This window comes from Brassica rapa, chromosome A09 (genome assembly GCF_000309985.2).
Source record: "Brassica rapa cultivar Chiifu-401-42 chromosome A09, CAAS_Brap_v3.01, whole genome shotgun sequence".
Classification (NCBI taxonomy): domain Eukaryota; kingdom Viridiplantae; phylum Streptophyta; class Magnoliopsida; order Brassicales; family Brassicaceae; genus Brassica; species Brassica rapa.
Window position 1 is genome coordinate 11,831,703 of NC_024803.2, and position 26,281 is coordinate 11,857,983.

A 26,281-nucleotide genomic window follows, 5' to 3' on the forward strand; every position below is an offset into this window, starting at 1 on the left:
GCGTCCCATGTGGTTATGTTGAACGAGGTCATTTGATCGCTTTGATATATTTCTCCTGAGAAAGCTGGGATCTTTAGTCTCCAAGTCTCAAACTTGTCATGAATGGTGTCTTTTACGTTGCAGCAATTACTCGTTCTACTCTGGTTCCGAACTCCCTTTGACAAGATTTCTTTTAGCGAGTTTCAGAGAGAATCAATTTCTTGATTCGTTGCTTGGCTCAACAGTCCTCCTCTCTTTGAAACAAAGCCCTTCTTAGAATATCGTAATTTTGAAGCAGTGGCTGTCCGTAGATTGCAGCTATGGCATATCGAGTCGCTTGTTAGTTGTCTTTGTTGATGCATCTTGACTATCAAGTCGCTACACCAGTGTTTGCATCATATCAATCACGGTGGCCTGGTTTGAATTCGATGGTGAATGGTTTGAAAGGCGTTCATTAAAAGATTTGCAATGGATTAGAAGGTAAATAGTATTGGAATCGGCTAAAGACAATGAACTCATCAAGAACAATAGAAAACTGTAAAACTTTAGTTCTTATGCCGACCTCGTGTGTTGGGAATGTTCTTCTCTCTGCGAGTTCCTCTTTATTGTAAGGACCTCTTCTCTCTGCAAGTGGTTGTAGATCGAGTTTTAAACCTTTCGTTAGTTAATTGTAGTTTTACTTCCTCAATTAATATGACTGTCTGTCTAATACTCTTGTTTACTAATCATTCAGTACAGTTTTTCCCACGTTATATTTTTTTGACCATGTAAATGCAATAAACTTGACAGTTACTTCTGGGGGTAACTATAAAACATGATCGTCATCCACACTTGTGGACCTTACATATTCATGTGGCTTCTCTTATACCCTCTTCATTTATCATTACGTGCAGCATGTGATTGTACTTTATGTATATGTAAATGATGTTCTGTGTAATGAAATTGTAATGTAAGGCAAGACATCTCCCTCACCACCAAAAATAAAAGAAGAAGAAAAAATCACTAAAACTTTCATTACCTACCACTTGATACGTCCATCTCCTCTTCTTCTCTTCTTACCTTCCACCAGATCTCAGAGCCCACATTTCAAAGTTTCTTCCTTTGCTTCATATTAAACCCCAACTTACCTCTATATTTTTTTTATTAGACCTTTCTATATTCATCTCTTTGCTGGGCCAGAGTGTTTATTTGGATTTGTTTTTACTATTACTGTAGTTGTTGGTTACATGACAGCTACTTACAAGCTTAGATCCCAAAAATCATTTCTTCTACACTGACACTTGCCTTAAGAGGGGGGCCAAAGAAAGGTCTTGTCTCTTTGTCTGAGCTGTTCATTTTCCTGATTTCTTTGCATCTGGGATTTTGCTTCTTTAGTTTTCTTGAAACTTCTGTAAGTAACTCTGTCTTATATCAAATTTGGGTTGTTCTTGATCCAGAATCTGGAATTATTACTTCTCAAGATTGGTTAATGAGTGTGTGAAGTCTCAAGTCTTCAAAGATCTGAAAATTAAGGAGGTAATTAATTATATCATTAAATTCTCATCTTCATTGGTACTTACTCTGTTCTGTAATGTCTGACTATAAATAGTAAAGACATATCATTATTGCTTGTGTTTGTGTTCGTTATATGTCCTTGATTCTAGCTCTTCTGTTGTCCATTTGTGTTTTTTCTGGGAAAATTTTGTCTTCCTGTAATTAAATTTCTGTATGGATAAATATGGGACCACAAAAAAAAACTTGGAGACTCTCTTTTTAATCTCATAGCAATAATTTTCATGGACCAAGAGAACTCTTCTTAGTTTCACAATTCTGATTTTCTGGTTCATGTTAAATTTTAGGGACAAAATGGGCAGTGGCCTGAAGAGCCAGCTATCTAGAGATAGCCATATCTTTGGACTAAAGGTTTGGGAAGTAATTGGAATAGCTGTTGCATTACTCATCATAGCCATCCTCTCTGTTCTTTCGTTTTGTCTTACTTCGAAAAAGAAATCAAGAAGATCCAAAACCGGTCTTCCGGTTATCCAAATCCCTCAAGTCTCCAAGGAGATCAAAGAAGTGAGAGTTGAGCATGTCTCAGCAAATAACTTTGCTCCTCGTGAAGGCATTCTTCTCACAATTCAGGACAGGAACAACAAAGACTCAGACAAAGTAATGGTTCATTTAGATATGGGGAAGAAGAGAAAGAACGGTGGAAGTAGTTGTAGCCGGTCAGGCTCGTTTCACCATTTAGAGATCACAGATAAACAATCTGAGTCAGGTGAAGAACTTTCTTTAAACCAGCCTTCATCATCATCATCATTGTATAACATTGCAACTCCATCTCCATTGGCTGGTTTGCCTGAGTCTCATCTTGGTTGGGGCCACTGGTTTACACTGAGAGATCTTGAAATAGCAACTAATAGATTCTCAAAGGAGAATGTTATCGGGGAAGGCGGTTACGGGGTTGTTTACAGAGGAGACTTGATCAATGGAACTCCTGTTGCAGTTAAAAAGATTCTTAATCAATTGTAAGTGTTCTCGTTACAGTAAATTGAATTTATTTTACCTTGTCTTGCTTTGTTACTATATTGAGTTTGACTTTGTAGGGGGCAAGCAGAGAAAGAGTTCAGAGTTGAGGTTGATGCTATTGGTCATGTGCGTCACAAGAACCTGGTCCGTCTTCTTGGTTACTGCATTGAAGGCACTCACAGGTATAGACATTGAAACTTTGTCTTAGTTAGAGAGAAAAATAAACTAAGCAATGGAAATTGCTATTAGGATATTGGTTTACGAGTACGTGAACAATGGAAACTTAGAACAGTGGCTTCACGGAGCAATGAGACAGCATGGATATCTAACGTGGGAAGCTAGGATGAAGGTTCTCATTGGTACATCGAAAGCGTAAGCAAGATGATTCATTTGTTAAACCCAAACCCATCTCATTTCTTAAACCAATCATCCTATGTATCACTTTGTGTAGTCTTGCTTATCTGCATGAAGCAATTGAGCCAAAGGTAGTTCACAGAGACATCAAGTCAAGCAACATACTGATCAATGACGAATTCAATGCAAAGGTTTCAGATTTTGGGCTTGCTAAGTTGCTTGGCGCTGGGAAAAGCCATGTGACAACTCGAGTAATGGGAACATTTGGGTGAGAGAGCCTATAAAACTGAAAGCAATGTTAGCAGGGCCGGTCCTTGGGATAAGTCAATCAAGCATTGGTCTATAGCCCCCAATTTTTTTTTAATTTTGAAGAAAATTTGTCTCTAAATTTGTTTAAAAAAAGATTATTGAAGTTTTTTTACTAAATCGTCTATAGCCTCTAAAATTTCAGGCCGGCTCTGAATGTTAGACTTTGCTATGAAAGCTTGATGCTCAAGCCATCTGTTTTGTTAACGTGTTTGCAGGTATGTTGCTCCAGAATATGCAAATACAGGGTTGTTAAATGAAAAGAGTGATGTCTATAGCTTTGGTGTTTTGCTCTTAGAAGCAATCACAGGAAGAGACCCTGTGGATTATGGCCGTCCTGCTCATGAAGTAAATAAACTATTACCATTCAGTTTTGAGTAGGAAGTCCAAAAAACTTAACAATGATCATTTAGTTGATGACTTTCATATCAAATCAATGCAGGTGAACCTAGTGGAATGGTTGAAGATGATGGTCGGAACGAGAAGATCAGAAGAAGTAGTGGATCCAAACATAGAGGTAAGACCACCAACAAGATCATTGAAACGAGCCCTTTTGACGGCTCTGAGATGCGTCGATCCAGATTCCGAGAAACGGCCCAAAATGAGCCAGGTTGTACGGATGCTTGAGTCCGAAGAATACCCCATTCCTAGAGAGGTTAGTCTTCTAACAAGTGACTGATACAAACATGGAACATAACAAGTGATGGTTACTTTGAATATGTTCCTTTCAGGAACGAAGGCGTCCAAGAACACGAGAGGGGAGCATGGACTCAGACATTGACATGAGTACACCAGTTTCAAGATCACAGAGCAAGAGACGATAATCGTCCAACTAATCTGTCAATATTGAGATGCTTTTAAAGTGCCTTCTTCGCAAGGTTTCAAGATAAGGTGGAGGGAACCAGAATATGTAATAATTGTTAAGATCTCCGCTATTCTTTAAACTTGTTCTTTTGCATTTTTTCTATTTTGTGGTTTTCGAGTTTGTGATAAGTAGACCCTAGAGGATTGCTTGTACATGGAATTGAATTTGTATTTATATCTCCTTACATTAAATAATGGATTGGTGTGTACAGTGTTATTATTGCATCAGCTTTTACTTCAGAATCTGCTCTACCATAGAACACAAGATTCACATTGCAATGATTCAGAAGTAGCTCATTACCCTTGGCGGCCTTGAAGAATATTCCGTACAATAAACCTTAAATACAAATTTTGAAGCATTAGGTCCCGTAGCTCAGTTGGTTAGAGCGTTGGTCTTATGAGCCGAAGGTCGCGGGTTCGAGCCCCGCCGGGACCATTTTCAGTTTATATTTTAGAGGTCTATTATGTTGACGTCTTGCTCACTGGCCATAAGAGATCAAACTGCATAGATCTATTTTTTAAGGCTTGATAACTATACAATTACAAACTATGATAAATATTATGGACAATTCTACATGTCTTACGTCGCATGATTGCACTACATTTTCAGTTTATATTTTAGAGGTCTGTTATGTTGAATATTGTCAACGCTTTGCTCATTGGCCATAAGAAATCAAACTGCATAAATCCATTTTTTAATGCATGATAACTATACTATTACCAACTATGAAAAATATTATGCATGTCTACATGTCTTATAAGAATACGTCTGATTACACCATCATGAGCAGTCCTATAAAATTTACGAGCAGTCCTATAAAATTCACGCCTTACGGTATAAGTATTGATGAAATATTTTTTTTTTTATGAAATATTGAATTTATTGATCATTGTAAAAAGAATACATGTACAGAGTTAAAAGAGACTGCAAACAACTAAGCTGAAAACATCCAAAATTAAGGCAAATGAGCCTCCAACCAATGACACAACAGCCCCTGCAACTTCGGTTTCAGATAGTATTTGGTCGACATTATGTGATTCCTCATTGTTTTGTCTATGATACGAACTAAGATGATCCACAGAATTAGCAGAGTTCTTGTGCTTCCTATCATTCATCTCTCTCCAGATGAAATAGATGGTGACTTGTAGGACCAGTCTCAGCAAAATAAAAGTAGACAATCATACTTTCCTGTGAGCAGACGCGATATGGTGATGTCCCAATCCGGATCAGGCTCAACTCCAAACAGGTTCCTTACTACTTGCAGCCACAGCATGAAGGTATATGGACAAGCAAAGAAGAGATGTTCTCTGGTCTCATACGGCTCACCACAGAAGAAACATCCTTGCGGCTGGCACCATCTACGAGTACTGTGACCTGTATAGAGCCTGTCGTGGAATACTAACCAGGTTATGAAAGCATAGCAAGGAACACCTTGGGAGAACCACTCCATTTTTTTTTTCCTTATGCTACCTGATTTGATGGCATGTTCTTGAAGCGATGAACCTGTCTCCATAATCGTTGGGACCATTCTTCCACATGATCCCATCTGGGACATTAGCAGTCAGCACTAATGGGAAACATTGATCTCCTGCACCAATCTCTGTAACTGCTGATCACGACAGACCCGAATCCTCCAAACACTATCTACAAACACATCACAAATTCTTGCATTCCTTGCAATGCCTAACTTTTGTCTTCCAATTTCCTCAGTAATATCTATCAATCTCCCTGCAGGGTGCCAGAGATCCGACCATTGATGAATTTTTAGTCAAACCATTAGATTAAGAGGTCTTCTAACTGCATAAATAAATCAATTTCAACTAAATATAAAATATTGTATTTAGGATATTAGAGCATCCACCTCCCTAATTTTATTAATTTGGGATTTTAAACACATTAATACTAGTATTTTAATGTAAATCAATATTTGATTTAATTTAAATACTTTTAGAAAATCAAAACCATTTAAGATATTCACAAAAAAAAAAAATAGACGGTAAGTTTTTATCTGATTTTAGAATTTATTTTTCTACGACTGTTTCTTATAACATTCAAAATACTTGGATCCATACTCAATATTTATAAAGGTAGATCAAATGGTAGTATACTCAACTTTTAAAGGTAGAGCATGATTAAACCATAATTAGAATGTACAAAAAAAAATTGTTGTTCATAACTTCTACAACGCCTTTCAATCAGCCTTAGTCAACGTTCCCGACAACCAAAGAAAAATCGAATTTGGAAGAATCAAAAATCAATATGCTTACCCACACTCTTGGGACTTCAGAGGCAGAAAAATGGGAAAAGGGAGAATCGACCACACATAAAGGAGAAGTTGAAATTAAGAGAAAAGTGCAGCTAACATGCTTATATCATAGGTTCTAGGGGTTGGGACTTGGGACTGAAGAGCCTTATACAAACAAAAGATTGTCCAATTGTACTTGTGACCACAACTCATCTTTTCACAAAACAAACTTATACGGCTATTTTGCTAATCCAATATTTCTATTATTGTTAAAAAAAATTCGAAGAGTAAGCTCTCTTTATCAATATATATTAAAATGTTCATTGCAGAAAATCAGGAAAATACTAGTAATATAAATTTTTGCTCGGTAAGCTGTAAGGTCAAGTGATGAGTGTAATTTTATTCCCACCAAGATTTGATAATTTCGTGTTCAACTAAAACAAATAGCATACTGTTTATCCGATAATACGAGAATCTTTTCACATAAAATCATGCATCCGGTTACATGTTATTTTACCTAACATTAAACTTTTTTTCTGATGGTATGTTGTCATGCAGGCCTGGCAGTCAAAATATAACGCTTAAAATAATAATAAAAATATGCCTTACAAAAGTGAAATTTTTATCATCAATCGAATTAAGAATGTATGCCTGCCAAAATTTTCTAACCTCAACGACTACATTTGCGGCTACGTGCTAGCCTAAAGATCCTTACTAGGTACATTCTTCATTCCTCGCGCGCGTGAGACAATTTGGCTAAACCTATCACACCCTAAAGTCTGCAACATGCATAGAGAGGAGAATGAAGTCCATTACTACCTTTAAAATTTATTCTTTTTGTATACCCTTTACAAATGTGTGTACATATATATTATATATACATGTATATTTCTCATCATTCTTCATCTCACAACACATTAACAAAAAAATGTCATTCGCTTCTAAACTCTTGTATGCATTCTTCTTGATCTTATTATCATCGGCTCGAGTTACTCACAACATGAATCTAAGCCCATCACCAGCTCCAAATCCAGCTTATTATGATGATAACAACAATGCCTCAACTGTCTTCGACGTGACTTCGTTTGGAGCCATCGGCGATTGCAGGACGGACGACACTTCAGCATTCAAGATGGCATGGGACACGGCATGTATGACCATAGGTGTTGACTCAGCCGTGCTTCTTGTTCCTTACACCTTTTGTTTCTTGGTGAAGCCAACCAGCTTCAATGGTCCTTGCAGAACTCGCCTTACACTACAAGTAAGCTGATTTCATAAAACATAAAATGGTCTTTCGTTTTGTATGTTTTGCTTAGCTTCATGTCTTCCTTATAGATCGATGGGATCATTGTGTCTCCCGATGGACCGAAGTCGTGGCCATGGAACTTCAAGAGGCAGTGGCTAATGTTCTACCGAGTGAACGGATTATCAATTCAAGGCTCTGGTCTTGTCAATGGTCGTGGTCAAAAATGGTGGGACCTTCCTTGCAAACCTCACAAGGGAGTTAATGGAACGACTCAGCCCGGTCCATGTGACAGTCCTGTGGTTAGTCATTGTTTTCACAAATCACATTTTCTTACATTTCTTTTTATAGTTTTCTGAATCGTGGATAAACTTATTCTTTAATTAGGCAATTAGAATATTTCAAAGCTCAGACGTGAAAATCAAAGGGCTTACCTTCAAGAACAGTGCTCAGTTCCATGTAAGGTTTGACAATTGCGATGACGTGGTTGTAGACTCTGTGACCATCAATGCACCAGCCTCTAGTCCCAACACTGATGGGATCCACATTGAGAATACACATAACGTTCAGATTCGCAATTCTGTTATTTCCAACGGTATTTCCTCTATTTTTTTTTTTTTTGCAGTTGTATAACAGTAAGTTTCATTTGTTCTAATCAGTTTTCTTTTAATTTGGCTATACAAAGGAGATGATTGTGTTTCAATCGGAGCCGGCTGCTTTAATGTGGATATTAAGAATATTACCTGCGGTCCAAGCCACGGTATTAGGTATCACTTTCCTAAATTCCATTAATATTTTTTGCCAAACTCATGTTCCTTTATAGAGTAGACTTAAATTCTCAGCATATGAGCTTATACGCGTCTCTTTCTCAAGTTAGATGAAGGTTTTACTAAGCATATTAAGCTTAGAAATGTTAACGGATCCTAAAGATTCATGTAGGCCTTGCAGGTTTGGTTTCTTCGGTTTGGTTAGTTCGGATCGGTCAAAATCTCGTTGAAGTGAACCAAAAAGAAATCTGATTTGGTTTTCGGTTAGTTCGGTTTTAAAAAATTTCTACTGAATTTTTTGGTTTTCAGTTAAATTATTTTAGTTAAGTTCAATTATTTTGGATTTTGGTTAGTTCGGTTTGAAATTTTGACTAAAATTAGTATTGTTTGGTAAACAAATATTTAAAAAAAAAAACAAAACAAACCGGTTACCGAACCGCAAACCAAATTATTCTTTTGGTTGACAAATTGAAATAAACCTTCTAACCGAACTGAACCAAAACCAAATTTTTCGGTTGAGTCAATAACCACAGGCCTTGGTTCATGGATTCCTAAGGCTCTGTTTCTAAGAAAGTTCTGTGGGCTTTCATTTTTTCGTGAGTGTAAACAAACGAACTGATGGGTTAATGTTGCAGCATAGGAAGCCTTGGAGTCCACAACTCAAGTGCATGGGTCTCGAACATAACCGTGACAAACTCAACCATATGGAACTCAGACAACGGTGTTCGGATAAAGACATGGCAAGGAGGGTCAGGGTTGGTTTCAAGAATCGTTTTCCGCAACATTTTGATGGTGAACGTTCGTAACCCTATAATGATAGACCAATACTACTGCCAAACCAAGAACTGTGCGAACCAAACCAGCGCAGTCATCATCAGCGATGTCCTGTATGCGAATATCAAAGGGAGCTACGATCTGAGAAGCCCACCTATGCATTTTGGTTGCAGCGACTCTTTCCCCTGTACAAACTTAAGACTAGAGGATGTTGACCTCTTTCCTTACAAAGGCCAGCTTTTTGAAAACCCATTTTGCTGGAATGCGTATGGAAGCATGCAGACGGTTACTGTCCCGCCTGTTAATTGCCTGCTTGAGGCGCTTCCGGGCTGCTGACACTAGAAGATGTGTTCGTTGTTGTTCATCAACTCGCAAATATGAACACACACATGATGTAAGGCTAGCTAGATTTTATGTCAGTAAAGAATATAGAAGAAAGTCTCCAACGTTTTATAATACCACACTACATTAGAATATGTAGTTTGTAATATAAGAAAATAAAAGATGCTTCTGCAATAGTAGAGAAGTGAACTTATATTTCATTTATTGATCGGTGGCGAAACAAATCGGTTCATGATTCATGAACAAGAATCAGCCACAATTGGGACAACATTACTTGCAAACAGAAGCGAGTACCTCCAGGAGAGAAGCAGTGAATCTCATCTGAGTCTCCTCATCCACAGCGACGAAAAGAGGAACGTGAACAAAGAGTGAATAGGTCTTGTTCTGTTCTGCAAATCTCAGTGAGTGGTAATAGACATAGTTGCACACAAAACGACCTGCATCATCTGATGTTATCACCTCAAAGCCCTTCTTCTCCAAGGCCTTTGTTATCTCTTCAACAGGAACAGTAGTCTGCAAGTCAATACACAAACATCATGCGACAAGAACAGACAATGAAGCTTCGGAACAGAGGAGACAGTGTGGACTTACCTTTCTTACAGTTGAGATTGGACCATCAGAGGGAACAATAGGCAAATGCTGCAAACCAAAACAAATGTTTCACAGAACTAAACAAACAAGAATCAAATCAAAGAAGAGTGAGGCACAAAACCTGAGGCTTCCAACCCAATTCATCAGGGCAACGGAACGTCGCTTCATTCACAGCTTGTTGCTCAACTGCGAATTTCGTAGCGCCACTATTAACTCCAAAGTGAACCTAAAAGAACCATCAGAACAAACTTCTTGACCACAGAGGATTCAAAAACAAGATATTTAAAATCAATTATCTTAACTTAACATACTAACTAACCCATATGGTTTTTCCACAGGTCACTGACTCTGATTCTTTCGTGTTAATTGCGGATTGTAGTAACTGATAAAGAGAAGCGAGAGCTCCTTGACCAGCTGTCTCAAGCACGGTACAGCTTCCAAGAACAACGTCTTTCGACTGAGGATTCTTAGCTAAATATTCTTTCAGGTTGTTTGCCATTTTCTCCGTTGGGTTTTCAGCAACTCCATGGAACTTCTTGAAGCCTGTGATGTTGATTGTCACTGCCGTTGGTCCTTCAGAACCCATCGCTACAACTGAAAAACAACAGCTGCTGCTGTTATCAGACAGTGACTCTTTATTAACAATCTAAAGACCAACCAGATTTGAGATCAATCACTTCTATATCAGGACATGGAATGAACAAAGCAGATCTCAATAACTGATGAAAAGGACAGAATTTTCAGAGGTCTGATCATCAAAATTCGAAAAAAAAAAAAAAGTGGATCAAACCCAGTTCAGAAAATGCGCAAATTAAGGATCAAAAACATAAAAAGATGGTAACTTTTTTTACCTCAGAGAAACCGATATTGAAATCTGAGAAGCTTTTGTGTTCGTCGAGTGGAATGAAATACTTGTGAATGCTGAGAGAGAGAGGAAATGTGACTCAACAACCAGTCTTTGTTCTTATCCAATCAATGCAAACCTAACTTTAATCATTTTCCACTATGGACGGAAGTTTGATGAAACCACAGAACATGACAAAGTGACATGGAACATTACATATGTTTAATATTCTTTATTTGTAATATAATGGCCAAAAACCATAGTGTAGGTCACTTCCCAAAGAAGATAATATAAACACATTATTATATAATAATTGCAATATAATAATTGAGTGATCAAGTGGTGATTGCATTGATATGCGTGAACGCCTGCAACATTCTATACTTAAACCAATAGAACTTGAATCAAAATAACCGAATCAAACCAAATTGAAACCTTTTCGGTAGAGTATGAGCTAACCGGGTACGGGTGATCAGTCTCTCTCTCTCACCAATAATCTTTACAGGAACACACTCCCTTCTTGAAATGATGGAATCTGTTTGCATCTCTAAGAATGATCTCTCGCTCCATCACTTTCGAAATCAGTTTAATGGCGGCGTGGCAATCTCCACAGACTCTAAGATTTTTGATGACTCGAATGGGAACTCCTTCCGGTAGCTTCAAGAGTCCATAAGCAACCGCGAGTCTCTCGCTGTGCAATCTCAAGTTATCCATTTTCTCTTCCTCGTCTACGTCGTGCAACACGTGGCTACAGTCAGGACTATAACCAGCTTCTCTCAATAACCCCTCTGTTTTCTCCAACATCATCGATATCAACGTCTTCTCGGGATGGTTTCTTACATCTCCACGGAAGAAAGTGTGCACTTTCTTGTCTACTTCGATCCAGCTGCAACCAGGGAACTTACTCACATTCTTGTTCCTCATGTCTTTTCTCATCTCTGCAACATCTCCCCAGTTAGCTCGAGACGCGTTTATACTAGACAACAAAACGTACGGACCAGCGTTCTCTGGCTCGATCTCGAAGAGTTTCTTCGCGGCAACTTCAGCTAAATCAAGCCGCGAGTGAGTTCTACAAGCCCCCAGCAGGGCTCCCCAAACTGTAGCGTCTGGCTTTACTGTCATAGTTTCGATCAGCTTCATCGCTTCGTCTATCCTCCCCGCACGCCCAAGCATATCCACCGTGCAGGAGTAATGCTCAACGCTTGGTGCAACGCAAAACCTCGACTCCATCGATTCGAATATCTCAACCCCTTCCTCCACTTTCCCTGCATAGCTACACGCCGTCAGAATTGCGATTATGGTGACTTTGTTAGGCATTGTACCAGACGACGGCATCTCATGGAAAACCTTCAGAGCTTCTTCTCCTAAACCGTGAGAAGCGTAACCAGAAATGATCGAGTTCCACATGATAACATCCTTTGAAGTAAACCTGTCGAACACTAGCTTCGCCTTCACAAGCTCGCCGCATTTCACATACATGGTCATCAAAACAGAGGCGACGTACACATCAACATCAAACCGACATCTTACCAAATGAGCATGGACCTGTCTACCGTACTCGAGACTCGCTAAGGCTCCACAGACCGAAAGAACACTGATCAAAGACGGAAAACTCGGTCTGACTCCTTGTCTCTGCATTACGCCAAACAAATCAATAGCTTCCAATTCGAAACCGTTCCTCTCGTAAGCTTTGATCATTCCCCTCCAAGTAGCATCGTCTCTCTCATTCATCGAATCAAAAACCCTCCTCGCTTTCCCTATCTCCCCTCTCTCTCCCAACCCAACAATCATCGCATTACAAGCGATAACCGGTCTCACCGGCATTGCCTCAAAGAACTCCTCAGCTTCTTCCATCCTCCCACTCAGTGTATACCCCAAAAGCATTGAAGTCCAAGAAACCTCAGTCTTCTCCGGCATCACTTCAAACAGCTTCCTAGCAACATCCACACGGTTGTTCTGACAGTAACCCGTAACCATACTCGTCCAAGTAATCACATTCCTATCCCTCATATCATCAAAAATCATCCTAGCCTCATCTACTCTACCTTCTTTACACAACCCACCAATCATGTTAGTACTCGCTACAACATCCTTCACAGGCATCATATCATACAACCTACGCGCGTCGTCAACACGCCTGTCGTCGATAAACCCACCAAGCATCACAGTCCAAGAAACCTCATTCCTCTCAGGCATTCTCCAAAACAACGTCTCCGCTTCAGCGACCATACCTTCTTGCACATAGCCTTTCACCATCGCCGTCCACGAGACGACGTTCCTCTCCGGCATCGTCTCAAACGCTTCCCTGGCTTCCGTAATCATCCCGTTTTTGATATACCCTGAAACCAAACCGTTCCAGGAAACGATGTTTCTCTCGGGCATTTCGTCGAACAGGTGGCGCGCTTCTGCTGGCATGCCGTTTGAGAAGTACCCGGAGACGATGGAGTTCCATGAACCGATTGCTTTGAAGCGTAGCGAATCGAAACACTTGCGAGCTTCGTTGATTTGGCCGACCTTTGAGAGGCGAGAGATTTGGAAACTGGAATTGACTGTGCAGTAGCTTCTGTGCAGGATTAAGTGAGCCCTCTTCATCTGAGAGTTAAGAATGTTACAAACACAAAGAAAGCTCTACGGCTAAATAACTTTTGGACAGAGCGTAACCTTTAGGACTTTAATCTACAAAGGGACAAAGGTCAAAAAAAAAATCTATAACCACCAAAACTAATTTCTTACTGGACAAATGAGTGTAAGTTATGATTATACCTTTAATGAAAGCTCAACATCAACCATTAGATCTGATTCTTCACGTTATAATCTAAGCCGTCCGATCTTTAAAAATGAAATATTTACAATAATGCCATTAATGAAACTTGTCTCTCAGCCGATGGATCTTATGAGTCTGTTTTAATTTTAGCCATCAGATTTTGTCTGGGTCGCACTGAAAATTTAATCACTCTTCTTTTTTTCATTTCTTCTTCAACCATACCCAACCACGAAAATTCATTTCTTTCACCAACCAAACCTCTATTCTTCAACTCTTCGCCCACAAACCTTTACCTCTGTTTCTTAGGGTATTTTTACAGGTTATGACACCGTGAAACATCCCATTTGCGTCGTCCTTGGTTCTGAAATCTATTGGTAAGTGTAAACTCTCTCCCTCTCTTTTTTGTCTTTCTCTCTTATGTTTTTATTGTTATTTGTTTCGGTTAAGTCATATAAAATACATGTTAACTGTTAGTCAAATTATAAGGTTGGTTGATATAATTTTGTTAGAGTATGAAACATAAAATTGTAAAAGAAATCGTTTTTGTGTATGGTACAACCGGTACAACTTGTAACTCAAAATTCTTTAACAACTAGTTTCACTGGTACAACTGATGTAGTACTACTAACATTTTTATAGAAAATGTATCATTAGTAAATCTGGTACAACTAAGTGTAACACATTGAATAGGTGGTATTGATACACCTAATATAACTTGTAATAGTCATGTGCAAAATGAACGTCGGATAACTGGTATTACTAGTATCACTTATAACTAGTTTGATATGTAAACCCGTCAAAGTGATAATATAACAGATATTTTTTACAACCGTAAAACTCATATAACTTGTACAACTACTCAATAATATTGTTGTTTTTTACTCATTTCAGGAAGTATGGATAGCAATGGATCTGTGGTGATACACTTTGAACATGGTGTAGACCGACATATTTCTACTTTGGTGATGAAAGGAAGATATGAGGAGATTACTTATTCCCACTTGGTTGATAGAATAGGCAAAAAACTGAAGATTGATGTAGATGCCACCAAGCTTCAACTGAGTTACTTTCCGCTGGTCTTGAATAATAAAAATTCTTATTATATCTTGGATGATGAAGATGTTTTAGGATATTTGATGATGGTAGATAAGAAGAACCGACGTTGTGTCTTGCATGTGGAACTTACCAAAATCGTCTCAGAAAATCAGAGCAACGAGATGTTTTCTATGAATGAGGAAAATCTGAGTGATGCCAGAGCTAATGATGGCATGGTTGGAGTTGGAGAGTTGGAAATTGTTCCTCATATTCAGGAGGATGAGTTTGAGCATGAGAAAATCAGTGAAGAGGGTGATGAAATGGATGATAGGGAGGAGTTGCCGGCTGTTACAACAGTTGAACCTCCTGTTGTCAATTCAGAATGGGATGATGGCATTGATATTAGTCTTCATCAAGAATTTGCGACTAGAGAAGAAGTGAGGGATTTAGTGGACAAAGGTGTGCATTCCAATTGTTTTGAGGTTGATATACAGAAGTCGAATCCTCGGGTTTACATATTGAAATGTCGTGGGGCTGGATGCAGATGGTATTTACGAGCTCCAAAGCTGAAGAACTCTGATTTTTTCTCTATCAGAACGTATAGAAAGATTCATACGTGCTCTCGTGGAGATGCAAGTGTCATGAAGAAGAAGAAAATAGGCACGCCAAGCTTGGTCGCATCAGTGGTGCACTCTGATTATCCCGGCAAATACAAGACTCCGGATCCAAAGACTCTCATAGATTTGGTGCAGAACAAGCTGGGTGTTAAAGTTTCATATTCTATGGCTTTGAGAGGGAAAATAAAGCTTTGAGTGATTTGCGTGGTAACCCGGAGGAGAGTTTTGCTAGGCTGCCATCTTACTTGTACATGTTACAAAGGATGAATCCTGATACCATTACACGATTAGAAGTGGATGAGAAGAACCAGTTTAAGTATATGTTCTTTGCGCTTGGAGCTTGCATCGAAGGGTTCAAGGCGATTAGGCAAGTGATAATAATGGATGGAACTCACCTGAAGGGTGTGTACAAAGGAGTGCTTCTCATTGCCACTGCTCAAGATCCAGATCATCATCATTATCCCCTTGCTTTTGCAGTAGTAGATGGTGAGAAAAATGCAAGCTGGGAGTGGTTTTTAACTATATTAAAAACTTTGATATCAGATGATCCTCAGCTTGTATTTTGTACTGATAGAAACCAAAGCATCATCAAGAAAGTACACGAGGTATACCCATTGGCGATCCATGGATATTGCAATTATCACTTGTCTAATAATGTCAGCGGAGCTTGCAGCAATGTTAACAAGAAAGGGGTTGCCAAAAAATTTAGAAGTATTGCTGGTATTTACAGTGAGGTGGAGTTCATCAAATGCTACAACGATTTCATGAAAATGTATCCTCAAGCAGCCGAGTATCTAGATGACAGTGTTCATGAGACAAAATGGGCAAGATGCAAATTTCCGGGAGAAAGGTACAACATAGACACAACCAACACTGTTGAATCTATCAATGGTGTTTTGAAGGAACCAAGGAAATATGCGTTGTTGCCAATGCTTGATGTGATCGTGGAAAAGATAACAGAATGGTTCAACAAATACCGTCTATTATCTCTACGCGTACCAGAGAGGCAGATACTAATCCCACATGTGCATGGGATATTGCATCACATATATCCTACGGCTAAAAAGCTGAAGGTGACCGAGCTAAATACATTTGAAGGTCACTACAATGTGCTTGGCGAGGATGGTCATGGTTATTTAGTTGATCTGAGCAACAAAACATGCTATTGTAGGTGTTTTGATATTGATCGGTATCCTTGTGTGCATGCACTTGCTGCCATCATGGCGCGTGGAGAAATGGCTGAACATTATTGTTCTAGGTATTACTGGATGGAGCAGTAGACTTTGGCATATTACAGGACAATATATCCAGTGCCTCATCATTCAACATGGGAAAGTTCTGAAATTCCTGAGGAAATCCGATATCAGGTTGTCCTCCCTCCGTATGTGGAGAAAAAAAAAGGAAGACTACAAGTTACTAGATTTCCATCTGCCGGAGAATATCGGAGGAAGAGAAAGAAGAAGTTTCCACCATTGATTGGTGAAAACGAAGAAAGTGGCAGTGATGGCAGTGACAGTGATAGCAGTGGTAGTGACAGCAGTGACAGAAGTGGAAATGGGAACGAAGGAGGTGACAACGAAGGAAGTGGTAACGAAAAAAATGATGAATGAGTCTCATTTGTGTTGTAGAATTTATTTGTGTGTTGTGGAGTATCTAATTGGAACACCGTTTACCCCAAACCAAGCTTGTCGCTCCTTTCGTGTATGCATACAACGAAGTAGCAACATCCACAATCCCTGAACCTTTCTTTTCTCGCAACAATCCATGTGGAATAAATGCTTGAACTGAGGGTGATTCTCAAACCAACTCTTCTCTGACTCCTTAAAGTCTTTAATCGTCTCAAGAAAATCGTGTTGGTGGCACCTTGAGGAGAGCTTGCAAGCCGTCCAATAATCACTCGGCTTGAAGAAAAAAACCAACAGGTCTCATTGGTTCTACGGCCATATTCTCCTCCCCAGCCTGAAGACACAAATAAGAACACTAAATACACTGAATAAATATCCGAGTTACACAACACAAAATCACTTAGTTGTACCAGTTAAATTAGTTGTACTAAAAATAATATTACTAGTTGTACTAGTAAACCTAGTTATACGATATTTGTTAAACCAGTTATACATCAATAAAACCATATACTTAAACAATACTCAGTTTAATTAGTTAACCTAGTTATATTGTTAATAGTTGTATCACTTACCAGTTGCATCATTTTTCACTCTTTTAGTTATACTAATTATACGATACTCAGTTGTATAAGTTAAACTAGTTATACTTTTCATAGTTGTACCAGTTATAAATTCCACTGAATATGTTTTACAACATATTATTACCAGTTGAACTAGTTTCATTCTTTTATTTGTTAGTTCAACTCTATGATAAATATTTCTAAAACCATTTCAAGTTGATGATGTTAGGAGTTTTCAAGGCTCCTAAGACAAATGTTGTAGTATAAAAGATTGTCGAACCAGTTCTGAGGGATATCAAAGCACCGAGAATGCAAGTACTCACTTAATCTAAGTGCAACCAATGATTTGGATGGATTTTAAGCTATGACTAAAACTAAAAAGCAATAACAGAATGATACTTTCTTGACTAAGGGAAAAGAGAACTCATGGGCATAGGGATTAGACCTTGGGTGATCAAGTATCGAACTAAGGATGGCAAATGATCGATCAAACTATCGACCTTAAGCCTAGACACAATTCTAAGCAAGCTCTATGTCTAGATGAATGCTCATTTGCTAACATATCTCAAACATCAAATGTCTTTGGTTGAATAATATGAAAGCAATCATTACTAACAAGTCTATTAGCTATCTTAGCACCTTTAACAACAAATGTCTTTGGCAAAGTATACTAAAAGCCTAGGAGAGTTGTCTCGGGCATTTCATCGAACACCTTTCGGGTGAGAAATGCCTAAGGATCAACAACTGAGTGGCCAACTCAGAAGATGCATTATGATTACTCTACTAGCAAGAAAATACGAATGATCTACACTAAAACATCCTAGCTCTAACCTAATCACCCTTAATCTCCCTAACCCATGAATTCAAAAGGTGATTACTCACTAATCTCCATGATTCCTCTTAAACCCATATTGGATTTCAGAATAATCATGTAGAGAAATAGATAAGAAATCAGCAAGAACACAAGAACATAACAATCAAAATCCAAGAGATGAACTTCTCCAGAGAGTTTTTGTGTATTTCTCAAATAGATCAAAAGATAATCTGCCTGGTGGCCACAAAAGATGTTTAAAACATAGGTTTTAGAAATGTAAAACGTGCATAATGAAATGACCAAAAGGCCCTTAAGTAAAATAGAAATCGAGCAGATAATAGACGCGGAGCGACCTCGGCATGTCGCTCCGACAAGTCGCTCCGGCCTTCGGGAGCGACCTCAGTGGGTCACTCTGAGAGGTCGCTCCAGGCTTTGCTTCGTGTCGTCTCGCCATAGAGACGCGAGCGACCTCGGGGTGTCGCTTTGGGAGGTCGCTCTGAGAGGGGTGTGAGATGCGAGCGACCTCTGGGCGTCGCTCTGGGCAAGTCGCTCTGGGGGGTGCTTTGGAGCGACCTCATGACGTCGCTGCGGAACCTCGCTCCCATGCTCTGCTCGTCCAATGATCACCTATTTCACGTCCTTTAAGCTCCAAATGCATCCAAATGTCCCCAAGAACTCCATGTGGCACTCCAACACCTAATAAGGACAATGAATGCAAAATGCAACCTAGACATGGCTAAATCCTAATCTATATGATGAAAATGCTCATGGATGAATGGATAAAACGATGCAAATATGCAAGATATCAACTCCCCCAAACTTGTTCTTTTACTTGTCCACAAGTGAACTTTCTAGAACTCATAGGGAGAGAGGTTTGAAGGTGGGAGCTCATAGCCAAAAGAAACACAACTAGCAAACACAACTAGCACACTCTCTTATTACACTCTAGCTTCTCTAGGCCTATCTCAACTCCTTTTGCTCTTACACTCATCATCAAGCATCCACACATTCAAATCAACCAACTCTCACATTCATTAAGCACAAAACATCAGGTGAATTCTTGCAAATGGTCAGTTGGTCCAAGTCATTTAGTTGGGTAAGGGAAGGCTTTTATTCAAGTGAGTCAAGAGGTTCAAAATATATGATCTTTAAGGTGGTTTACTCTCGAAACAAGTAGCCTTGACATTGCACATAATATATCTAAGAAAGGGATCAACTCATGCTTACAATGCTCAATCTCTATTGTTCTACCCTTTTCCCAAACATACAATTACACAATCATTCTCAAATGTCAAGCCCAACTCACATCTCTCACTAAAAGATTCTAAAAACATCAGCTCTTTCTCTTTGAAATCTACAAGGGATTTTTCACAACCTCAAAACATTTCTTAGCTCCTAACAACTTTGCTAGCCCCCTTTTCTTTCTTTTTTTTTTTTTCTTTTCTCTTTTTTTTCGTTTTTCTTTTTCGTTTTTTTTTTTAGGCTGGGGGCCAAGACTTTTCAAAACTTGAGCTAGAGGCTTCTTTACTTATCCCAATAAAACAATTCACTTAAGCACAAAGAGTCTATTCTTTTCTTTTTTCATTTCTCCCAAATCATAATCACAACACTCACCCACCACCTATAGCTAGACAATAGAGTGCCCAATCTAGCAAGAATGAAGATCAAGCATTGTCGTTCCCGATACTCTCAACATTATGCACATGTAAGACTTTCCGAAGAAGGCCTCACTCATCAAACAATGAAAGCTTAAAAGGAGGGAAGGGTTTTAGGAGTGGTCTACCACTAGAGTTTGTCAAAATAAGATTGGCATAAAGGATGTGACAACTCAAGTGTGTATAGCCATGACTCAGTACACAAGGGACCATGAGCAAGAAGCATTAAGTTCGTTCAGTTCAAATAAGGTTGTAGTTGGCTTCAAAGACTGAGTTTCAGCAATCAACAAGTTTCAGGAAGAGTTTTCAAGGCTCGAAACATACAAGTCTTTTTGAGAGGTGCAAAAGCTACTCAGGTGCAACGTAGTGTGCTTTACAAGGTATTTAAAATCATTGCTCCCAATGCAAGTGAATGCAACCTATATGCTCTAGACTCTCCTAGAAATGCAAATGATGCAAACTAAATGATTGATTTTTTTTTATATATGCAAATAGGTATGCAATGCATGACTCAATGAAACAACATCAAAGCAAACATGATCAAATACTTGGTACCTCCCCCAAACTTGAGTTACACAGTCTCTGTGTTGTCAAGTAGAGAAAGAGATATCGAAAAGAAGACTAATATGCAAAAGTGAAATGGTATATACAAGGGAGTGTGGTGGGTTACCTTCTATGGGGAATGAGTAGAGGGAGATGCTCCCTCCTCGTCGTCCTCAGGTGGTAACTCTTCAAGGTGCTCATCAGCAGGAGTGTCCATCTCTTCAATGTAGAAAGCTTGCCCGAACACAGTTGGTTTCCTCATTTTCTCCTTGATGTCAAAGTGGAGGATGTTCTCTTTACCCAAATGGAGATCAATCGTGCCTTCCTTCACATTAACAATAGCTCCTGCTGTAGCTAAGAATGGCCTTCCTAGAATCAATGGGTCTTGAGCCTCCTCACCCATCTCAAGCACCACAAAATCTGTAGGTATCTCATACCTTCCAATCTTCACAGGGAGGTCCTCTAAGATGCCCACAGGATACTTCACTGAATGATCAGCTAACACCAGAGAGAGTCTACACTTCTTGTACTGAGTGAATCCAAGCTTCTTTGCAACAGACAAAGACATCCAGCTGACACTAGCTCCCAAATCGCAGAGACATTTCTCAAATACCATAGGTCCAAGAGCACAAGGTAGTGTGAAGCTTCTTGGATCCTCTAACTTCTCTGGAACATCAAGCCTCTGGATGATGGCACTGCACTCATGGGTAAGAATCATCATGCCTTCCATCTCCCTCTTCTTTGCAGCTACAACATTTTTCAAGAACTTGCTGTATTGAGGAATCAACATAAAAGCATCTATGATGGGCATTGCAACCTGAGCTTCACTCATTTGCTTCTCAAACAGAGCCTTGTACTTCTCTAGCAGTTGCTTCTTGAATCTACCAGGGAATGGAAGTTTGGGTTCATAGGGAGGAGGAACAAAAGAACTTTCACTTGCTGGAGTAACAACTTCACCATCCTTTACTGTCTTCTTCTCTTCCCCAACCTTTCCTTTACCTTTGGCTTCCACTATCTTTTCCAAGATCTCGTCATTGATCTTCTCATCAACAATCACCACTTCATCATCTATGTTGATGGCAACCCCCTCACCTAGTTTCTCAGCATCCTTGGTGAGGGTTCTAGGAGGTAACTGCTTACCACTCCTAAGGGTGATAGCTTTGGCCTCCTTGGGGTTTTGGTCAGACTTTCCAGGTAGAGATCCTTGCTGGCGATTCTGGTGAGTGTTCATGGAAGCAAACTGATTCTCTAAATTCCTGACTGTAGAAGCAAGTTGTGAGAATTTGTTGTTGAGCTCATTGTAGCTCCCATCAATCTTGGTATGAAGGTTCTTCAACTCATAACCAACATGCTTCTCACTTCTAGTCTGAGACTCCAAGATTTGTTTCAGTAAGGTATCAGTGCTGCTCTCTTGAGGAGCAGAGGAACCAGACGAGGGGTTTTGCTGAGGCTGATAGCTGCCTTGCTGGCTGTTTCTAGGCGGATAACCACTCTGTTGGTTGTTGGGATAGGATTTCTGTTGGTAGTTGTTGTACTGAAAGTTGGGCTCCTTTTTGTACCAGCTACCATTATTGTTGATGAAGCACAGCTCTTCCTGACCTTCCAAACCCTCAACCTCATGGAAAATAGGTGGTGTCTCTTGGCTTGGGTTACCAACAAAGTACAGCTGCTCTTGGATGGCTTTATCAGCGATGAGGATGTCTATCTTATCCTGTAGAGCCTTTAACTCCTTCTTTGTCTGCTTGTCATCTGTTCTGCTGCCTCTGTCGTGGTCTCCACTGTAGACTGCATCACTCTTTACCATGTTGTCAACCAGCTCCTCAGCATCCTCCTCAGTCCTCCCCAAGAAGAACCCATTGCTAGTTGTATCCAGTCTGGCTCTGTACTTAGGAAGAGCACCACGGTAGAATGTGCTCAGCAAGCTCTCCTTAGAGAAACCATGGTGTGGGCATTGAGCTTGGTAGCCCTTGAATCTCTCCCAGGCTTCACTGAAGCCTTCCAAGTTCTTCTGTTGAAAGCTGGAAATCTCGTTTCTCAGCTTAGCAGTTCTTGAAGTAGAGAAGAACTTCTCCAAAAATGCTTTCTTGCAGTCATCCCAAGTGGTGATGGAGTCGCTTGGTAGAGACTTCTCCCACTGACGTGCCTTATCCCCCAAAGAGAAAGGGAATAGCTTGAGCTTTAAAGCATCTTCGGACACACCATTGGTTTTTGACAACCCACAGTAGTTGTCGAACCTGTCCAAGTAATCAAATGGATCCTCTAGAGCCAAGCCATGATACTTGTTGTTCTCGATCACGTTGAGGAGTCCTGATTTGATCTCAAAGTTGTTGGCTGCCACAACGGATGCTCGGATTCCCAATCTATGACCATGAATGTTGGGGCGGTCGTAAGTGCCAATGGGTCGAGCTGCTCGCTGTTGGTTTTGAGGTATGTCTCCCATATCAGTATCCAATCTCTGCAAGTGAGCCTGTTGCTCTTCTTCTCTTCTCTTTCTAGCACTCTCTCTCTAAAGCTCTGATGTCTGCAGCTCTTGGAACTAGGTTTGATGGACCCCTGTTCCTCAAGTTCATACACCTGTAGATTAAAGGGAGGTGAAGAAAAAGAATCAGTAACAAAAGAAAATAAAAATGACTTAGTCTCAAGCAAGTGACTAAATCTCAATGTTTAAATCTACTCAGAATTTGGCAACGGCGCCAATTTGATGTTAGGAGTTTTCAAGGCTCCTAAGACAAATGTTGTAGTATAAAAGATTGTCGAACCAGTTCTGAGGGATATCAAAGCACCGAGAATGCAAGTACTCACTTAATCTAAGTGCAACCAATGATTTAGATGGGTTTTAAGCTATGACTAAAACTAAAAAGCAATAACAGAATGATACTTTCTTGACTAAGGGAAAAGAGAACTCATGGGCATAGGGATTAGACCTTGGGTGATCAAGTATCGAACTAAGGATGGCAAATGATCGATCAAACTATCGACCTTAAGCCTAGACACAATTCTAAGCAAGCTCTATGTCTAGATGAATGCTCATTTGCTAACATATCTCAAACATCAAATGTCTTTGGTTGAATAATATGAAAGCAATCACTACTAACAAGTCTATTAGCTATCTTAGCACCTTTAACAACAAATGTCTTTGGCAAAGTATACTAAAAGCCTAGGAGAGTTGTCTCGGGCATTTCATCGAACACCTTTCGGGTGAGAAATGCCTAAGGATCAACAACTGAGTGGCCAACTCAGAAGATGCATTATGATTACTCTACTAGCAAGGAAATACGAATGATCTACACTAAAACATCCTAGCTCTAACCTAATCACCCTTAATCTCCCTAACCCATGAATTCAAAAGGTGATTACTCACTAATCTCCATGATTCCTCTTAAACCCATATTGGATTTCAGAATAATCATGTAGAGAAATAGATAAGAAATCAACAAGAACACAACAATCAAAATCCAAGAGATGAACTTCTCCAGAGAGTTTTTGTGTATTTCTCAAATATATCAAAAGATAATCTGCCTGGGGGCTACAAAAGATGTTTAAAACATAGGTTTTAGAAATGTAAAACGTGCATAATGAAATGACCAAAAGGCCCTTAAGTAAAATAGAAATCGAGCAGATAATAGACGCGGAGCGACCTCGGCATGTCGCTCCGACAAGTCGCTCCGGCCTTCGGGAGCGACCTCAGTGGGTCACTCTGAGAGGTCGCTCCAGGCTTCGCTTTGTGTCGTCTCGCCATAGAGACGCGAGCGACCTCGGGGTGTCGCTTTGGGAGGTCGCTCTGAGAGGGGTGTGAGATGCGAGCGACCTCTGGGCGTCGCTCTGGGCAAGTCGCTCTGGGGGGTGCTTTGGAGCGACCTCATGACATCGCTGCGGAACCTCGCTCCCATGCTCTGCTCGTCCAATGATCACCTATTTCACGTCCTTTAAGCTCCAAATGCATCCAAATATCCCCAAGAACTCCATGTGGCACTCCAACACCTAATAAGGACAATGAATGCAAAATGCAACCTAGACATGGCTAAATCCTAATCTATATGATGAAAATGCTCATGGATGAATGGATAAAACGATGCAAATATGCAAGATATCAGTTGACTTGTTTACCGTTCTTGGTGCGTCATTGTCAATGGTAGCAGATCCAATGGCAGCCTCAGGTGGGTTTGAATCACTGTTGTTAGATCCAATCTGCTCACGGTTCCTATCTGTTAGTTCAATATTATCATAAAAATTCCAAAACTATTTTAAATTGATTTGTTTACCGTTCTTTGCGCTTCATTGTTAATGGCAGCCTCTGGTGAGTGTGACTCTCTGTTGGGATCCTCTCTGTTGTTAGAAGTTATTGGAGCTTGCAGTGGATTCTCCGCCTCACTGGGTGTTTGAGTAGGTGCTTTTTGTGGCTCAATCGGAAATGATGGGCTTGGCGTACCCTCTCTATCATCCTGAGAAAGCAATTCCGCTGATGGTGCCGGGGAATGATCGGGATCGGAATGTTGTTCTGGTGAAGATGCGGTCCGACGCCGCTTGGTTGGATTGGATGAAGACTCCGACGAAGACGAGTCTTGCTTCCTCTTCTTTTCTGCGGTTTCAGTCTTCTTCTTTGCTGCATCTCTTTTTTTTTCACGGCTTCTCTCCTCCTCTTCACCGCCGCAGCTTTCTTCTTCTCCGCCACAGCTTTCTTCTTCTCTGCCGCAGACTCGTTCTTCTTCTTCTTCTCCGGTGCACCTTCCTTGTTTGTTTTTCCGGCGAAGCGAGTCTTAGGAGCCATAGTTTTTCAATGAGTGACACGAAATAGAGAAATAGATGAGATTCAAGGAACCAACTTCAAGATGATTGTTACAGAGTTTGATTAGTGAGGGGAGATTGAGGGAGATAGTGATTTGAGATTGTTGATTGTGTTTGGATTTGTGTTTCTTGGTTACGTCGAAGAAAAAAAAATTAGGGATTTAGGGGAAAACAGATAGGTCGGGTCGGGTTATTAGTAATTGGGTGGGTAGAGTGGTTGGGTTTGTAAATATGTTGAAATTTTAGGTTTTCTGGTATTTTCAGCTGAATTTCGATTTATTATTAATTCATTAAAGAATTAGAAATAGAAGTGTCCTATTCCAGATTTTTGTGTGCCCATTTGGTCCATCTCAACATTTGGTCCTAACCTTTAAGAGTTTCAACAGAAAATTTTCTTGTTTCATTTAAGACCAATGACCAAAATACTAAAATATACATATTAACCTAATACAAATTGATATCTACACAATTTTATGGAAGGAGTATTTACATAATTAACATAACTGACTATATATGTAATCCTTCTTCAAGATGGTGTGTGAATAATAAACTAACTTTTTGCAATAAAAATATATATGTGAAACTAACTTCGAAAAAAAAGGGTCAAATTCATTTATATTTAAGGGTGGGTCTCGGCATTCGGGAGCCGTCGGATTCGGTTCAGTTGATCATTCGGAATTTTGGATTTTCAGTACTATGCTAATAAATTCCATTCGATCTTTACTAATTTTCGGATTGAGTTTAGTTCGATTCCTTCCAGATTCGGTTTCGATCGGATTATAACCAATGTCTGAAATGCCCAAAAATATTTTTTTAAATTGTTTTAAAAAATTAACAAAAATACTTAAAATATATTAATTATTCAAAAAACTAATTAAACTAGTTCAACACCTAAACTAACTAAAAAGTATTCAAAATAACAAATAAAACAAACTACAAAAATATTTTAAATACTCTAAAATATCTAAATTACATGTATATTTATATGTATACATTAATATATTTAACTAATTTTGGATATTTTTGGATCTTAGTTTGGATTTCGTTTCAGTTTGTGTTGTACCC

The 26,281-nt window shown here is 39.5% G+C and overlaps 5 protein-coding genes and 2 non-coding genes across 12 annotated transcripts; 5 read left to right on the plus strand and 2 right to left on the minus strand.

The window, feature by feature from the left end:
* The first annotated feature begins 872 nt into the window (after positions 1-872).
* On the plus strand, positions 873-4,228 carry LOC103838674 (probable receptor-like protein kinase At5g18500). Its single transcript, XM_009115123.3, has 9 exons — positions 873-1,286; positions 1,416-1,494; positions 1,818-2,486; positions 2,565-2,669; positions 2,737-2,859; positions 2,939-3,109; positions 3,366-3,495; positions 3,590-3,802; positions 3,879-4,228. Exons 3-9 carry the CDS (start codon positions 1,825-1,827, stop codon positions 3,969-3,971), a joined length of 1,497 nt encoding a protein of 498 aa, XP_009113371.1. The 5' UTR covers positions 873-1,286; positions 1,416-1,494; positions 1,818-1,824; the 3' UTR covers positions 3,972-4,228.
* Positions 4,229-4,373: 145 nt separating this feature from the next.
* Positions 4,374-4,447, plus strand: TRNAI-UAU. The gene has a single exon. It is a non-coding gene; the product is annotated as a tRNA-Ile (tRNA).
* Positions 4,448-4,476: 29 nt separating this feature from the next.
* LOC103838677 (polygalacturonase At1g48100) lies at positions 4,477-9,805 on the plus strand. Its single transcript, XM_009115130.3, has 5 exons — positions 4,477-7,518; positions 7,593-7,802; positions 7,888-8,095; positions 8,186-8,267; positions 8,903-9,805. Exons 1-5 carry the CDS (start codon positions 7,060-7,062, stop codon positions 9,375-9,377), a joined length of 1,434 nt encoding a protein of 477 aa, XP_009113378.2. The 5' UTR covers positions 4,477-7,059; the 3' UTR covers positions 9,378-9,805.
* LOC103838676 (pyrrolidone-carboxylate peptidase 1) lies at positions 9,469-11,054 on the minus strand. Of its 5 annotated transcripts, none has more exons than XM_009115127.2 (5): positions 10,826-11,054; positions 10,294-10,585; positions 10,096-10,200; positions 9,975-10,022; positions 9,469-9,896 (listed from the first exon to the last, which is right to left on the minus strand). In XM_009115127.2, the coding sequence occupies exons 2-5, from the start codon at positions 10,558-10,560 to the stop codon at positions 9,654-9,656; spliced, it is 663 nt and encodes a 220-aa protein (XP_009113375.1). In that variant the 5' UTR covers positions 10,561-10,585; positions 10,826-11,054; the 3' UTR covers positions 9,469-9,653. The 5 variants fall into 5 exon arrangements, with proteins under 5 accessions (XP_009113375.1, XP_033135249.1, XP_009113377.1 ...); XM_033279358.1 differs by having other exon boundaries at positions 10,294-10,588; positions 10,826-11,026; XM_009115129.3 differs by having other exon boundaries at positions 10,294-10,722; positions 10,826-11,014.
* Positions 11,055-11,117: 63 nt separating this feature from the next.
* Positions 11,118-13,461, minus strand: LOC103838675 (pentatricopeptide repeat-containing protein At1g56690, mitochondrial). The gene has a single exon (XM_033279352.1). The coding sequence runs from the start codon at positions 13,408-13,410 to the stop codon at positions 11,305-11,307; it is 2,106 nt and encodes a 701-aa protein (XP_033135243.1). The 5' UTR covers positions 13,411-13,461; the 3' UTR covers positions 11,118-11,304.
* A 340-nt stretch (positions 13,462-13,801) lies between these two features.
* LOC103838779 lies at positions 13,802-17,818 on the plus strand. 2 transcript variants are annotated; one of them, XM_033279356.1, is made up of 2 exons: positions 13,802-13,956; positions 14,474-17,818. In XM_033279356.1, exon 2 carries the CDS (start codon positions 15,486-15,488, stop codon positions 16,512-16,514), a length of 1,029 nt encoding a protein of 342 aa, XP_033135247.1. In that variant the 5' UTR covers positions 13,802-13,956; positions 14,474-15,485; the 3' UTR covers positions 16,515-17,818. Both variants share the same exon structure in this region, with proteins under 2 accessions (XP_033135247.1, XP_033135248.1).
* A 4,547-nt stretch (positions 17,819-22,365) lies between these two features.
* Positions 22,366-22,472, plus strand: LOC117128634. Its single transcript, XR_004452028.1, has one exon. It is a non-coding gene; the product is annotated as a small nucleolar RNA R71 (small nucleolar RNA).
* The last annotated feature ends 3,809 nt before the right edge of the window (positions 22,473-26,281 follow it).

What these genes read in the sequence shown, in the direction of transcription:
- LOC103838674 (XM_009115123.3), top strand. Translation starts at nt 1,825, where the DNA reads ATGGGCAGTGGCCTGAAGAGCCAGCTATCTAGAGATAGCCATATCTTT. An exon ending in TGCATTGAAGGCACTCACAG is followed by an intron (nt 2,670 to 2,736) that starts GTATAGACATTG and finishes AATTGCTATTAG; the next exon opens with GATATTGGTTTACGAGTACG. An exon ending in AATACCCCATTCCTAGAGAG is followed by an intron (nt 3,803 to 3,878) that starts GTTAGTCTTCTA and finishes TGTTCCTTTCAG; the next exon opens with GAACGAAGGCGTCCAAGAAC.
- LOC103838677 (XM_009115130.3), top strand. Translation starts at nt 7,060, where the DNA reads ATGAAGTCCATTACTACCTTTAAAATTTATTCTTTTTGTATACCCTTT. An exon ending in GTCCATGTGACAGTCCTGTG is followed by an intron (nt 7,803 to 7,887) that starts GTTAGTCATTGT and finishes TTCTTTAATTAG; the next exon opens with GCAATTAGAATATTTCAAAG. An exon ending in GGTCCAAGCCACGGTATTAG is followed by an intron (nt 8,268 to 8,902) that starts GTATCACTTTCC and finishes TTAATGTTGCAG; the next exon opens with CATAGGAAGCCTTGGAGTCC.
- LOC103838676 (XM_009115127.2), bottom strand. Translation starts at nt 10,560, where the DNA reads ATGGGTTCTGAAGGACCAACGGCAGTGACAATCAACATCACAGGCTTC. An exon ending in AATTGGGTTGGAAGCCTCAG is followed by an intron (nt 10,023 to 10,095) that starts GTTTTGTGCCTC and finishes TTTGGTTTGCAG; the next exon opens with CATTTGCCTATTGTTCCCTC. An exon ending in CAATCTCAACTGTAAGAAAG is followed by an intron (nt 9,897 to 9,974) that starts GTAAGTCCACAC and finishes ATTGACTTGCAG; the next exon opens with ACTACTGTTCCTGTTGAAGA.
- LOC103838675 (XM_033279352.1), bottom strand. Translation starts at nt 13,410, where the DNA reads ATGAAGAGGGCTCACTTAATCCTGCACAGAAGCTACTGCACAGTCAAT.
- LOC103838779 (XM_033279356.1), top strand. Translation starts at nt 15,486, where the DNA reads ATGTTACAAAGGATGAATCCTGATACCATTACACGATTAGAAGTGGAT.